The sequence below is a fragment of the Schistocerca nitens genome, chromosome 5 (assembly GCF_023898315.1).
Source record: "Schistocerca nitens isolate TAMUIC-IGC-003100 chromosome 5, iqSchNite1.1, whole genome shotgun sequence".
NCBI classification, from domain to species: Eukaryota; Metazoa; Arthropoda; class Insecta; order Orthoptera; family Acrididae; genus Schistocerca; species Schistocerca nitens.
The window spans coordinates 857,573,194-857,589,106 of record NC_064618.1 but is presented as its reverse complement, the minus strand read 5'-3'; the positions used below and the strand labels follow the sequence as shown (position 1 = coordinate 857,589,106).

Genomic DNA, 15,913 nt, shown 5'->3' with positions numbered 1-15,913 from the left:
CAGGGGTCGGATAAGTGTCATGTACATGGACCTCGACACCCTTCTGTTCAGTGTGCTACGCCTGTTGAGCATAGGGTAGAGCTGTCTGAGCCTCGCGCTTGCTCTGTTGGTCATGTGTTGTATGTGGTTCCATCCAGAGTAATTTCCGGTCTAGCCAGACACCGGGGTATTTGACTTTCTCAAGGAGATCGTTCCTCACTATGTAGGTCGGTGTCAACAAAATATTTTCGCATTCGGAGGAGAAAGTTGGTGATTGGAATCTTGTGAGAAGATTCCGTCGCAACGAAAAACGGTTTTCTTTTAATGATGTACAACCCAAATCCTGTATCATTTCAGTGACATTCTCTCCGATATTTCGCGATAATACAAACGGTGCTGCCCTTCTTTGAACTTTTTTGATGCACTCCGTCAGTCTTATCTGGTAAGGATCACACACCGCGCAGCAGTATTTTAAAAGAGGACGGACAAGCGTAGTGTAGGCAGTCTCCTTAGTAGGTCTGTTATATTTTCTAAGTGCCGTGCCAATAAAACGCAGTCTTTGGTTAGCCTTCCCCACGACATTTTCTATGTGTTCCTTTCAATTTAAGTTGTTCGTAATTGTAACACCTATGTATTTAGTTGAATTTACGGCTTTTAGATTAGACTGATTTATCTTGTAACAGAAGTTTAACGAGTTCCTTTTAGCACTCATGTGGATGACCTCACACTTTTCGTTATTTAAGGTCAACTGCCACTTTTCCCACCATCCATATATCTTTCCTAAATCGTTTTGCAGTTTGTTTTGATCTTCAGTTTGTTTTGATCTTCTGATGACTTTATTAGTCGATAAATGACAGCGTCCTCACATTGTCTCCCAAATCGTTTATATAGATAAGGAACAGCAAAGGGCCTACAACACTTCTGTTTTACTCGATGACTTTCCTTCAGTTACTACGAACTGTGACCTCTCTGATAGGAAATCACAAATCCAGTCATATAAGTGAGACGATATTCCATAAGCACGCAATTTCACTACGAGCCACTTGTGTGGTACAGTGTCAAAAGCCTTCCGGAAATCCAGAAATACGGAATTGATCGGAAATTGTAAGGTGCTTAAAAATGTTATTAGGAAGGCAAAAAGTATGTGGTATGCAGATATAATAGCTAAGTCTCAGGATAAAATTAAAACCATATGGTCAGTCGTAAAGGAAGTTGCTGGTCTGCAGAGACAGGTCGAGGATATAGAGTCAGTGCGTAGTGGGAATGTCCGTGTTACTGATAAGTCGCATATATGTACAGTATTTAATAATCACTTTCTGAATATAGCAGGTGAACTAAATAGAAACCTAATTCCAACAGGGAATCATATAGCGCTCTTAGAAAAAAGTGTTCCGAGACTGTTACCTGAAATGCTCCTACATGATACTGACAAGAGGGAGATTGAGTTAATAATTAAATCACTAAAGACCAAGAACTCTCATGGGTATGACGGGGTATCTAGCAGAATACTGAAGTATTGTTCTATGTATGTTAGCCCAGTACTTAGCCATATCTGTAACTTTTCCTTTAGGAGTGGTCGGTTTCCTGATCGATTAAAATACTCGGTAGTGAAGCCACTTTATAAAAAGGGAGACATTGATAATGTTGACAATTTTAGACCTATTTCTATGCCATCGGTGTTTGCTAAAGTTATCGAGAAGGTTGTATATACAAGGTTACTGGAGCATTTAAATTCACATAATTTGCTGTCAAATGTTCAGTTTGGTTTTAGAAATGGTTTAACAACTGAAAATGCTATATTCTCTTTTCTCTGTGAGGTTTTCGACGGATTAAATAAAAGGTTGCGAACGCTAGGTGTTTTCTTTGATTTAACGAAGGCTTTTGACTGTGTTGACCACAAAATATTAGTGCAGAAGTTGGACCATTATGGAGTAAGGGGAGTAGCTTACAATTGGTTCGCCTCTTACTTTAAGAACAGAAAGCAGAGGGTAATTCTCCGCAATATTGAGAGTGGTAGTGATGTTCAGTCCCAGTGGGGCACTGTTAAGTGGGGCGTTCCCCAAGGGTCGGTGCTGGGGCCACTGCTGTTTCTTATTTATATAAATGATATGCCTTCTAGTATTACAGGTGATTCAAAAATATTTCTGTTTGCTGATGACACCAGCTTGATAGTGAAGGATCTTGTGTGTAATATTGAAACAGTAACAAATAATTTAGTTCATGAAATAAGTTCGTGGCTTGTGGAAAATAATTTGATGCTAAATCACAGTAAGACTCAGTTTTTGCAGTTTCTAACTCACAATTCAACAAGAACTGACATTTTAATCAGACAGAATGGGCATGTTATAAGCGAGACGGAACAGTTCAAGTTCCTAGGCGTACGGATAGATAGTAAGCTGTTGTGGAAAGCCCATGTCCAGGATCTTGTTCAGAAAGTAAATGCTGCTTTACCATTAGAACAGTATCTGCAATAAGTGGCACTTCAACACGAAAAGTAGTCTACTTCGCATATTTTCATACGCTTATGTCGTACGGTATTATTTTTTGGGGTAATTCTTCTGATTCAAAAAGGGTATTTTTGGCTCAAAAACGGGCTGTTCGAGCTATATGTGGTGTAAGTTCGAGAACCTCTTGTCGACCCCTATTCAAAAATCTGGGAATTCTGACATTGCCCTCACAGTATATATTTTCTTTAATGTCGTTTGTTGTTAGCAATATTAGCCTATTCCCAAGAGTTAGCAGCTTTCACTCAGTTAATACTAGGCAGAAATCAAATCTGCATGTAGAATGCAGTTCCTTGACTCTTGTGCAGAAAGGAGTGCAGTATTCTGCTGCATCCATTTTCAATAAGCTACCACAAGAACTCAAAAATCTTAGCAGTAGCCCAAACTCTTTTAAGTCTAAACTGAAGAGTTTCCTCATGGCTCACTCCTTCTATTCTGTCGAGGAGCTCCTGGAAGAGCTAAAAAATTAAGCAAATTCCAGTGTTACATTGTTGATTGTCTTCATTTAAACTTATGACTTGTCACCTGAATATGTTTTTTTTCTATATTTCATTTTATCTGTTTCTAATATCGTGTTATAATTTCATGTATTGACTCGTTCCATGACCATGGAGATTTCTCCTTAATTTGGTCCCACGGAACAATAAATAAATAAATAAATAAAATCTCTTGTGAATGGCACTCAACGTTTCATGTGAATAAAGAGCTAGTTGTGTTTCACAGGAACGATGTTTTCTAAACTCATGTTGACTGTGTGTCAAAAGAGCAGTTTCTTCGAGGTAATTCATAATGTTCGAACACAATATATGTTCCAAAATCCTGCTGCATATCTACGTCAACGATATGCGCCTGTAATTTAGTGGATTACTTCTACTACCTTTCTTGAGTATTGGTGTGACCTCTGCAACTCTCCAGTCTTTGGGTACGGATCTTTCGTCTAGCGAACGGTTTTATATGATTGTGGAGTATGGAGCTAATGCATCAGCATACTCGGAAAGGAACCTAATTGGTATACAGTCTGGACCAGAAGACTATTTTGGTACGCGTCTTGCTATAACGCGCGAAACGCTGTCTGCGAATTTTCTTTTATCTCGTCTATCGTCGCAAAATGTTCGCCCATTCAACGGGGTTTTTAAGTGTGGAAATAAAACAAAGTCCGCAGGGGCGGAGGACGAGGCAGCACACTGATTTCGTTTCTTGTGCAAAAGTCACGGATACGTGATGAGCCGTGGGACGAACTTGGCAGCAAGGCGGTGCATTCCAAGATGCTGTGTCAGGGCTTCATGGCATGATCCAACCGAAATGTTACATTCTTCTGCAAAATTTCGGACAGTCAGTCTTCCATTGGCACGCACCATATCGTCGATATTCCTGACATTACCGGCGTCGGTAGACGCGGAAGGGCGTGCTGTATGAGGGCCACCTTTAACTTCCGCCCGGGCATTTTCAAACATTGTGTGAACCATTCGTAACACGGAGTGCGGGGTAAGCAATCATCACCGTAGACTTCCTGCATCATTCGGTGTTTCTCTGCGAAAGTTTTCGTGACTTTCAAGCAAAATTTAATTCACACGCGTTGCTCCTCTAACTCTGCCATCTCGAAATTTGGAAACTGCGTAACACAACGTTCTTCTCAGTACAGCACTGGACAATAACTAACAGACATGCAACAACGAAACTTCCAGCAGTCACAAAGTAAACATATGCGTGTGGAGGGATGCCAACCGCATTGCACTCCAACACAACACTAGCGAGAAATTACGAATGTTCCGGAATTTTTTGAACGGATCTCGTAAAAGACGTCAGTGGAACCATCCCTTTCCTTAGTAGTTTGATTTCCACACAACCTCTGACAATGGTGAGATTCCCCAGACGTTTCAGCAATTCTGTAAAGGTAACGTTGGCCAGCAACTCACTCAACGTGATCGCGTCAATTTGGAGTGCAGTGGCACCGCAGTTTTTGCTGTTATGTAGAGAGTGGAACCGCTGGGGACCATTCAAAATCATCAGACGAAATACGAATGCGATCTGAAGCAACAAAGAGTGCTTATGAAACTTCCTGGCAGATTAAAACTGTGTGCCGGACCGAGACTCGAACTCGGGACCTTTGCCTTTCGCGGGCAAGTGCTCTACCATCTGAGCTACCCAAGCACGACTCACTACCCGCCTTCACAGCTTCAATCCTGCCAGTACCTCGTCTCCTACCTTCCAAAGTTCACAGAAGCTCCGCTGCAGAGTGAAAATCTCATTCTGGAAAGAGTGCTTATGTTAAATATAAGTGTGGGCTTCCGGGGCCGTTGTCACAGTGAATAAAATTTTTCTGGGTTTGTGACCGCATTGTCAATATGTAAAAGTACCGACCCACGCTAGAGAAGGTGACTTGCAACCGTGACCGAAACGTCGGTGGTTTTAAGTACTGACAATGCGGTCGCAAACCCGAAAAAATTTTTATTGACAGCGCTTATGTTTTTTCTGTCTTCCTCCTCCTGTTTCGCGTTTCTCTGTGGCGTGATCACGGAGGGGCGTGACACTGGCACGTGCTTGGATAAAAAGCTGAAGGTCCCTGTAAGGCCTCACCAGTAGGGCAACACCCTGAGCGCCACCGGTCCACCTTTGTTGACCACTTCAGGGGATCTCAGGTTGATTCCGTATTTCTAGATTTCCGGAAAGCTTTTGACACCGTTCCTCACAAGCGACTTCTAATCAAACTGTGGGCCTATGCGGTATCGTCTCAGTTGTGCGCAGTTCGTAGTAATAGACGCCAAAACATCGAGTAAAATTGAAGTGATATCAGGTGTTCCCCAGGGAAGCGTCCTGGGACCTCTGCTGTTCTTGATCTATATAAATGACCTGGGTGACAATCTGAGCAGTTCTCTTAGTTTGTTCGCAGATGATACTGTAATTTACCGTCTAGTAAGGTCATCCGAAGACCAGTAACAGTTGCAAAGTGATTTAGAAAAGATTGCTGTATGGTGTGGCATGTGGCAGTTGACGCTAAATAACGAAAAGTGTGAGGTGATCCACATGAGTTCCAAAAGAAATCCGTCGGAATTCGATTACTCGATAAATAGTACAATTCGCAAGGCTCTCAATTCAACTAAGTACCTGGGTGTTAAAATTACAAACAACTTCATTTGGAAAGACCACACAGATAATATTGTGGGGAAGGCGAGCCAAAGGTTGCGTTTCGTTGGCAGGACACTTGGAAGATGCAACAAGTCCACTAAAGAGAGAGCTTACACTACACTCGTTCGTCCTGTGTTAGAATATTGCTGCGCGGAGTGGGATCCTTACCAGGTGGGATTGACGGAGGACATCGAAAGGGTGCAAAAAAGGGCAGCTCGTTTTGTATTATCACGTAACAGGGGAGAGAGTGTGGCAGATATGATACGCGAGTTGGGATGGAAGTCATTAAAACAAAGACGTTTTTCGTCGCGGCGAGATCTGTTTACGAAATTTCAGTAACCAACTTTCTCTTCCGAATGCGAAAATATTTTGTTGAGTCCAACCTACATAGGTAGGAATGATCATCAAAATAAAATAAGAGAAATCAGAGCTCGAACAGAAAGGTTTAGGTGTTCGTTTTTCCTGCGCGCTGTTCGGGAGTAGAATGGTAGAGAGAGAGAGTATGATTGTGGTTCGATGAACCCTCTGCCAAGCACTTAAATGTGAATTGCAGAGTAGTCATGTAGATGTAGATGTACCTGTACAGATACAAACTGTAGCCGGTCGTTGTGGCCGAGCGGTTCTAGGCGCTTCAGTCCGGAACGGCGCGACTGCTACGGTCGCAGGTTCGAATCCTGCCTCGGGCATGGATGTGTGTGATGTCCGCAGGTTAGTTAGGTTTAAGTAGTTGTAAGTGTAGGGGACTGATGACCTCAGATGTTAAGTGCCATAGTGCTCAGAGCCATTTGAACCACACAAGCTGTGGCCAGAACCCAAATAGGCGCCTGCAGGTAGGCTACACTGCCGATCTTGCGACTGATGGTTGGCATTTGGAATCAGTGGGGAGGGGGGGGGAGGGAAGGTGTGTCAAAGCATCGTTTCATTGTATTGCGCAGTGTGGTTACGAGGTGTCTCCTAAAACTGTTGCTTACTAATACACGCAGCTGAGGAGACGGCGGCGCCGGCGAGAGCGCGGCGTCGCGACGCCCGTCCGTCGGCACCGGAAGGGCAGGCGCGCGCGGCGTCCGAGGGCGGCGCCGGACCTGCGCCCGCGTGCCGACTGCTGCGTGCGGTGCGTCCGCCGCCGCCGCCGCCGCCGCCGCCGCCGCCGCCGCCACACATCCGGTTCCCAGGCGCGGCCGATGCCCCTGACGCGCCGCCCCCACACCTTAACGCAAATTTGCTTTCCGTTTCCTGCGCGGGTCCCTCCCGGGCGAGTGGCGGGCGGCCCCAGCCGAGTCGGGAATGGACCCGCGAGCGGCGGCGAAATATCGCGCGGCTGCCGTGTAGCGGGAGCAAAGGTTGTCGAACCAAAGTAAACGATGCCGGACGCCAGGACGGGATACGTTGTTGTGTAAGAAGCCACCGAGAGTCATAGGTGCAGGTTGTTCAGTAGGTGTGGAACAATGAAACTGGTGCATGGTTAGAAATTTAAAGTCAAGCAGCATGAGATTGGAGTAGGAGAAAACCTGTGAGGCTACATCATCAACTTGTAGACAATTTTGTAAACTCCTTACATACTTTCAATCACGTATTCGGATCTCCGGGCGGGGACTACTCAAGAGGACGTCGTTAGCAGGAGAAAGAAAACTGGCGTTCTACGGATCGGAGCGTGGAAAGTCAGATCCCTCAATCGGGCAGGTAGACCAGAAAATTTAAAAAGGGAAATGGATAGGTTAAACTTAGATATAGTGGGAATTAGTTAAGTTCGGTGGCAGGAGGAACAAGACTTCTGGTCAGGTGAATACAGGGTTATAAATACAAAATCAAATAGGGGTAATGCAGGAGTAGGTTTAATAATGAATAAAAAAGTAGGAGTGCGGGTAAGCTACTACAAACAGCATAGTGAACGCATTATTGTGACGAAAATTGACACGAAGCCCATGCCTACTACAGTAGTACAAGTTTATATGCCAACTAGCTCTCCAGATGATGAAGAAATTGATGAAATGTATGATGAGATAAAAGAAATTATTCAGGTAGTGAAGGGTGACGAAAATTTAATAGTCATGGGTGACTGGAATTCGAGAGTAGGAAAAGGGAGAGAAGGAAACTTAGTAGGTGAATACGGATTGCGGCTAAGAAATGAAAGAGGAAGCCGTCTGGTAGAATTTTGCACAGAGCGTAACTTAATCATAGCTAACACTTGGTTCAAGAATCATAAAAGAGGGTTGTATACATGGAAGAACCCTGGAGATACTAAAAGGTATCACATAGATTATATAATTGTAAGACAGAGATTTAGGAACCAGATTTTAAATTGTGGGACATTTCCAGAGGCAGATGTGGACTCTGACCACAATCTATTCGTTATAAACTGTAGATTAAAACTGAAGAAACTGCTAAAAGATGGGAATTTAAGGAGATGGGACCTGGATAAACTGACTAAACCAGAGGTTGTACAGAGTTTCAGGGACAGCATAAGGGAACAGTTGACAGGAATGGGGGAAAGAAATACAGTAGAAGACTAATGGATAGCTCTGAGGGATGAAGTAGTGAAGGCAGCAGAGGATCAAGTAGGTAAAAAGACGAGGGCTAGTAGAAATCCTTGGGTAACAGAAGAAATATTGAATTTAATTGATGAAAGGAGAAAATATAAAAATGCAGTAAATGAAGCAGGCAAAAAGGAATACAAACGTCTCAAAAATGAGATCGACAGGAAGTGCAAAATGGCTAAGCAGGGATGGCTAGAGGACAAATGTAAGGATGTAGAGGCTTATCTCACTAGGGGTAAGATAGATACTGCCTACAGGAAAATTAAAGAGACCTTTGGAGAAAAGAGAACCACTTGTATCAATATCAAAGGCTCAAATGGAAACCCAGTTCTAAGCAAAGAGGGGAAAGCAGAAAGATGGAAGGAGTATATAGAGGGTCTACACAAGGGCGATGTACTTGAGGACAATAGTATGGAAATGGAAGAGGATGTAGATGAAGATGAAATGGGAGATACGATACTGCGTGAAGAGTTTGACAGAGCACTGAAAGACCTGAGTCGAAACAAGGCCCCGGGGGTAGACAACATACCATTGGAACTACTGACGGCCTTGGGAGAGGCAATCCTGACAAAACTCTACCATCTGGTGAGCAAGATGTATGAGACAGGTGAAATTCCCTCAGACTTCAAGAAGAATATAATAATTCCAATCCCAAAGGAAGCAGGTGTTGACAGATGTGAAAATTACCGAACTATCAGTTTAATAAGTCACAGCTGCAAAATACTAACGCGAATTCTTTACAGACGAATGGAAAAACTGGTAGAAGCCGACCTTGGCGAAGATCAGTATGGATTCCGCAGAAATATTGGAACACGTGAGGCAATATTGACCCTACGACTTATCTTAGAAAATAAAGGAAAGGCAAACCTACATTTCTAGCATTTGTAGACTTAGAGAAAGCTTTTGACAATGTTAACTGGAATACTCTCTTTCAAATTCTAAAGGAATCAGGGGCAAAATACAGGGAGCGAAATCAGATGGCAGCTATAAAGAGTCGAGGGGCATGAAAGGGAAGCAGCGGTTGGGAAGGGAGTGAGACAGGGTTGTAGCCTCTCCCCGATGTTATTCAATCTTTATATTGAGCAAGCAGTGAAAAAAGAAAAATTCGGAGTAGGTATTAAAGTCCATGGAGAGGTTCGCCGATGACATTGTAATTCTGTCAGAGACAGCAAAGGACTTGGAAGAGCAGTTGAACGGAATGGAGAATGTCTTGAAAGGAGGATATAAGATGAACATCAACAAAAGCAAAAAGAGGATAATGGAATGTAGTCGAATTAAGTCGGGTGATGTTGAGGAAATTAGATTAGGAAATGAGACACTTAAAGTAGTAAAGGAGTTTTGCTATTTGGGAAGCAAAATAACTGATGATGGCCGAAGTAGAGAGGATATAAAATGTAGACTGGCAATGCCAAGGAAAGCGTTTCTGAAGAAGAGAAATTTGTTAACATCGAGTATAGATTTAAGTGTCAGGAAATCGTTTCTGAAAGTATTTGTATAGAGTATAGCCATGTATGGAAGTGAAACATGGACGATAAATAGTTTGGACAAGAAGAGAATAGAAGCTTTCGAAATGTGGTGCTACAGAAGAATGCTGGAGATTAGATGGGTAGATCACAGATGAGGAGGTATTGAACAGAATTGGGGAGAAGAGGAGTTTGTGGCACAACTTGACAAGAAGAAGGAACCGGTTGATAGGACATGTTCTGAGGCATCAAGGGATCACAAATTTAGCATTGTAGGGCAGCGCGGAGGGTAAAAATCGTAGAGGGAGACCAAGAGATGAATACACTGAGCAGATTCAGAAGGATGTAGGTTGCAGTAAGTACTGGGAGATGAAGCAGCTTGCACAGGATAGAGTAGCATGGCGAGCTGTATCAAACCAGTCTCAGGACTGAAGACAACAACAACAACAACATGTTAATATTGTAATTATGAATGTAATCGCGCCAAAGAAACTGATACAGACATGCGTATTCAAATACAGAGGTGTGTAAATAAGCGCAATACGGCGCTGCGGTCGGCAACGCCTGTATAAAACAAGTGTCTGGCACAATTGTTAGATCGGTTACTGCTGCTAAAATGACAGGTTACCAAGATTTAAGTGAGTTTCAACGTGGTATTATAGTCGGCTCACAGGCGATGGGATACAGCATCTCTGAGGTAGCGATGAAGTGGGGATTTTCCCGTACGAAAATTTCACAAGTTTACCGTGAATATCAAAAATACGGTAAAACATCAAAGCTCCGACATCGCTGCGGACGGAAAGAGATCCTGCAAGAACGGGACCAACGACGACCGAAGAGAATCGTTCAACGTGACAGAGGTGCAACCTTCCGCAAACTGCTGCAGATTTCAATGCTGCGCCATCGACAAGTGTCAACTTAAGAACCATTCAACGAAACATCACCGATATGGACTTTCTGAGACGAAGGCCTTTCGTGTACCCTTGATGACTGCAGGACACAAAGTTTTCGCCTCGCTTGGCACTGTCAACACCGGCATTGGACTGTTGATGACTGCAAACATGTTGCCTTGTCGGACGAGTCTCGTTTCAAATTTTCTCGTGCGGATGGACGTATAGGGGTATGGAGACAACCTCATGAATCCATGGACCCTACATGTCAGTAGTGGACTCTCCAAGCTGTTCGAGGCTCTGTAATGGTGTGAGACTTGTTGCAGTGACATGGGACTCCTGTTACGTTTATATAGGACTCTGACGTAAGGAAGAATCCTGTCTGATCACCTGTATCCATTCATGTCCATTGCGCATAACGACAGACTTGGGCAATTCCAGCAGCACAATGCGACACCCCACACGTCGAGAATTGCTACATAGTGACTCCGGAAACACTCTTCTGAGTTTAACACTTCCGCTCGCCACCAAGCTACCCATACACCAACATTACTGAGCATATCTGGGATGCCTTGCAACATGCTGCTGGGAAGAGATCTCCACCACCTCGTACTTTTACGGATTTATAGACAGCCATGCAGGATTCATGGTGTCCACTCCATCCAGCACTACTTCAGACATTAATCGAGTCAGTGCCACATCGTGTTGCGGCACTTCTGCGTGATAGCAGGGGCTCTACACGATATTAGGCAGGTGTACCAGTTGAAACTGGTATATATATATATATATATATATATATATATATATATATATATATATATATATATATATATATGTGTGTGTGTGTGTGTGTGTGTATGTATGTGTGTTTGTGTGCGTGTGCGTGTGCGTGTGTGTGTTTTACAATTCCTACCACACGGTTCTATGGATTATAGAAAACCCTGCTTATTTACTACAGTTCAAAGCAAAATCAGCTGACGTCACTTCCTCGAATTCCTGTTTTATATATATACTGTAAAACAACTGTATCAAAATGTGTGTTAATTAATGTAACTGTCGAACATAAACAATGTTTTCTAAAATGATTTGTGGATTAGCAGAATCTCTGTGTAATCAAATAACTGTAAGCAGGTACGCTGATAATATTTGCTTTTGGGCCGTCTAATTAGAACTGAAACGAACACAATTTTCGTGCCATACGCGTTTTGCCTTTATTCTTTGCAAGGTATCTTCAGTGGTCTAAAATATGTACATACTTTTACTATTGACTTTACATTTTGGGAGAGTGTATATAAAGGTTAGTTGGCGTTTCTATAGCGTAGTAATATTTTAAATTCTACTTACAGGTTCTATGGATGATGTTCTACATGTAGTGTTTTTGTTCCATTGTTGACGCTGTTCCTCTTCTTATAACTCCCATTTGAGATTTTCTTTGCCAGACTCCACAGCACTAGGAGCTGAACACTTGTTTTTGATGCTGCACTTTGGTTTGTGTTGCCGACCGTTGAATGTTACTGCCAATGATCTAATGTTATTGCCAACTTTGGAGTGTAATTTTTGAGATATTTGTGATCTGTTTGTGTGTGCATGTGTGTGTGTGTGGGGGGGGGGGGGGGTGAGTGGGTTTGCGTGCATGTATCTGCGTGATCATAAAGTGGGAAGAGAGAAAGAGAGAGAAGGAGAAGGTATGTATTTGTTTTAATGTGGCTGCATGTGGAAGTGGGATGGTCTTTATCTTATCATTTCTTTTATTAAGTGTGGTAGGCAATCTGTACTGACGTGCGTTTGCTCATATGTTTGTTTTAAGCAATGGCTTTCTGGATGTGGAAATTGTCTATCATTTATGTAAGGTATTTTTCATGGTTGTTTATTCTGATTATTTTCATATCTTGTTCCATGTTTGCAGGAAGGTGGAATGGTTTGTTTCATACTTCCAACGCCTGATATATTGTTTGTACCGTGTTTTAAAATTCATGCATGCCATACCTATTTGTACATTGCATCACAACTTTGACGTTCAAGTTTGTATGTTCCTGATCCCTGGGAAAAAATTATCAACATACGATAATGTTACACGCAACTGAAGTCGACAGGACTACAAAAGCTGAAAATGTAACTGTAAGCAGGGTCATCAAGTCGACCTTATTGTTATTTGATGCAGGTAACTCATGATTCATAGCTACATTCGGTGTCTACCTGTTTCGTGGTTTTTTTTTGTCTTGCTACAGCTACATAGTTACCTCTAGAAGCGTGTGAAGTATTATAAAGAACTGTACCACATGATGATGAGTCGCTATGTGACTTGAATTCGGTGATGTCCATTTTGATTGCCGACATCTTGGATCGGACTCTGAATGTGAAATGGAAACACATCTTGTGACGCATGAAACAGGCGAGAATTACACGAGACAGACATCGTTACCTTTCATTTGAGCATTTCTTTATTTATTATAGACTTATGCCTAATTTTGTGCAGAACAAGACAAATGCTAGCGAGGACGCACAAAGTCTATAAGGTGTGATTGTTAAACGTGGTGTCCAATTAGTTGCGTAGCTGTTGACATCCGCTTCACACATTTCTCGAGGACTTTAATCAACACCTGTACCAGAATATTGATACAAACATCAAAAATCGGCTCCCTGGTTTGTTGATATACGGCTCACCAAAGCTTCTGGCTAGCTGCAGCGAGTTCTCTGGACTCTTAATAAATGCCGCGATAAGGATTCACATCACCAGTAGTCGTTTTCGATTTTCCAGATTTCAGTCTGTCTGCAACAGAGCCAGTTTCATGGCGGTTCGCAGTGTTTTACTACTTTACTGCGGGTAATTGATGATCTGTCTGGATGGCGTTCTTGGAAATTCTCTGCGATGCTTTTCTGTCCTGATGTCAGAACGATCTCAGTACGTCTTTGGCTTGTGTTAACGACGTAGGCCTTTACGTCACGTGAGAGGAAGAAACCTCAACCACACCTGCAGAATGAATAAAGTTGCGCTCAAGCGAAAGGTACCATCGGTTTTCTTCTCTAACTCTCTATCTGTTATGTCCGATGAAACATTGCCGGGCTCACTAGTTACAGACAGAAGATGCTTACGAGCTTGTAAGTTAGATGAATGGCAGGCTGACTGTGGCCCAAAAGCACTGCAAGGCGGGTATACAGAAAATTCCCAAGCATTTGGAGCTGCACCAAATTGTACGTACTCGATGTATGCTCAACTATGAACAGATCGTACTCCTTGTTCCAAACATCTGCATCTAGGAGGATGCACTAAAACACGGACCTATGAGTCCGGAGAGCAAGTTTCTTCTGATCACGTCGTTTTCAGCAGCCCCTTTCTATATGTGGAGCGAGAATACAGACAATCAGATATGATCTGCAAACAACTGTAAGTGACAAAAACTTATGGGCTACCTGGGTTAAACCAGGTGCCTCAAAGTGTGAAATCCTAAGAGACTGTAAAAAGTTAGCCCAGAATTTGACAAAGACTGACCTGCTAATAATAATAGGAGGAATGTATGATATTAAACATTCTCGTGAAGTGCAAGTGATCAACTCAACAAATGAAGCGCTAAAACTCTTAGCTAATACAAACATCATGCTACTAGGCATCCCACCCAGGCATGAACTTATTCCTCACTCTTGGACAAACATAATGATAGAGTAAACGAGCCGGCCGAAGTGGCCGTGCGGTTAAAGGCGCTGCAGTCTGGAACCGCAAGACCGCTACGGTCGCAGGTTCGAATCCTGCCTCGGGCATGGATGTTTGTGATGTCCTTAGGTTAGTTAGGTTTAACTAGTTCTAAGTTCTAGGGGACTAATGACCTCAGCAGTTGAGTCCCATAGTGCTCAGAGCCATTTTTAGAGTAAACGAACTGGGAACACGATAGGGTCGCAAAACTCTGCACAAATGTCTCATTTGTAAAACTCCACAACCTTGAAAGATTTCTCTTTGCAAATCATGTCATGCATCTACATGATTTAGGAAAACAACATTTGTGCGAATTAATTGAAGAGTGCATAGCCAGCCTACCAATAAACACTGATGACCAACAGCCAATTCTTGATGGAGACTACAAGAACAAGTAACAGGAAAAGAAGACGGGTCAACTTCATTACCTACTCTAAAACACTCAGCTTCTCACACACGTCTGTCATTTACTACAAGAGACTTACCAGCAGCTCCAGCAACAGAAGTAGCTAAAGATGCTGCAAAAGAAGCAATAGCTGACTCCACAATAGTACATCCACCCCAAATGTCAGATGCTCTTCCACCACAAGAAAATTTGGCAGTAGCTTCAGCAAAGCGTGTGTCTGGTAATTATGCAAGTGCAGATATTCCTTAGTCTTCATCAGATGTTCTTCCATCACAAGAAGATATGACAGTAGCTTCAGCAGGACGAGTGTCTGGAGATAGTGCAAGTGCAGCTGCTAGCCACTCACCATCAGTTGCTCTTCCAGCCCATGAAGATATGGAAGATCTAGCTTCAGCAGCAGGTGTGTCAGGTGATGATGAAAGTGTTGTTGCTAGTCACTCACCTCCAGTTGCTTTCCCAGCACCAGAAGTTATAGAAGTCCTAGCTTCAGCAACAGGTGGCTGTGCAGGTGCAGTTGCAAATAACTCATCATCAGACATTTCTACTGCAGCAGCTGCACCTCAAAGTTAAGGTAACAGAAAAATGCCTCCTAGACTGAGACGACCTGCTGTCAAAAGGGAGGGTTTTTACTACCCCCTCAACAAGAAAGAATTGACTTAACAACTGTAAATCACACAGATAATCTTTTTTGAAATAGTCCTGCAGATGAAAAATCCACCTACTTAAATGTAACTGCCAAAGTAGCCCAGTTATTGATAAAAATAATCACCTGGGTGTAATTAAGGAAGAACCTAATTCTAAAGACTTTCAAAAATTTACTTTCATAATGTACAAGATCTTAGAAGTAAAATATGTGACCTAGAAGTGTTAATAAACTCTGTAAGTGAAATTTCAGATGCAAAAATTCTATGTATAACACAGCACTTAATCGAAGGACAAGAAATCAAAAGTACAGTGCTCCCACAATTCAAATTAATAGATAACTTTTCAAGAAAAATTTACAAAGGTGGAGGGAGTCGCATATTTGCAAGGGGATGCATTGCAGCCCATCCACTCCAGATATGCTGTTCTTACAGTGTTGAAAAGGATATAGAATTGTCTGGGATTCAACTACCTGGCCTCAGTTTACTCTTCATAACTGTTTACAGATCATCCTCTGGTAACAAAGGCTCATTCTTTACAAACTTTACATCCCTTCTAGAAACCCTTACAAAGAGAAGCAGTCCAAATATCTTAATCTGTGGCAATTTTAATACTGACTTCTTGAATGATGGCAGCACCTAGACAGCCTTCATAAAATTGATGAATTCCTTCAACCTTCAC

At 42.7% G+C, this 15,913-nt stretch overlaps 1 protein-coding gene across 1 annotated transcript in view; it reads left to right on the top strand.

The window, feature by feature from the left end:
* The window catches only part of LOC126260763 (uncharacterized), a 31,971-nt gene extending 16,811 nt beyond the window's left edge, over positions 1–15,160 (top strand). Inside the window, exons 2-3 of the mRNA XM_049958102.1 lie at positions 6,593–6,822; positions 14,840–15,160. Coding sequence (XP_049814059.1) covers positions 6,593–6,822; positions 14,840–15,160 — 551 coding nt within the window. The remainder of the gene's footprint in view (positions 1–6,592; positions 6,823–14,839) is intronic.
* Positions 15,161–15,913: the final 753 nt, after the last annotated feature.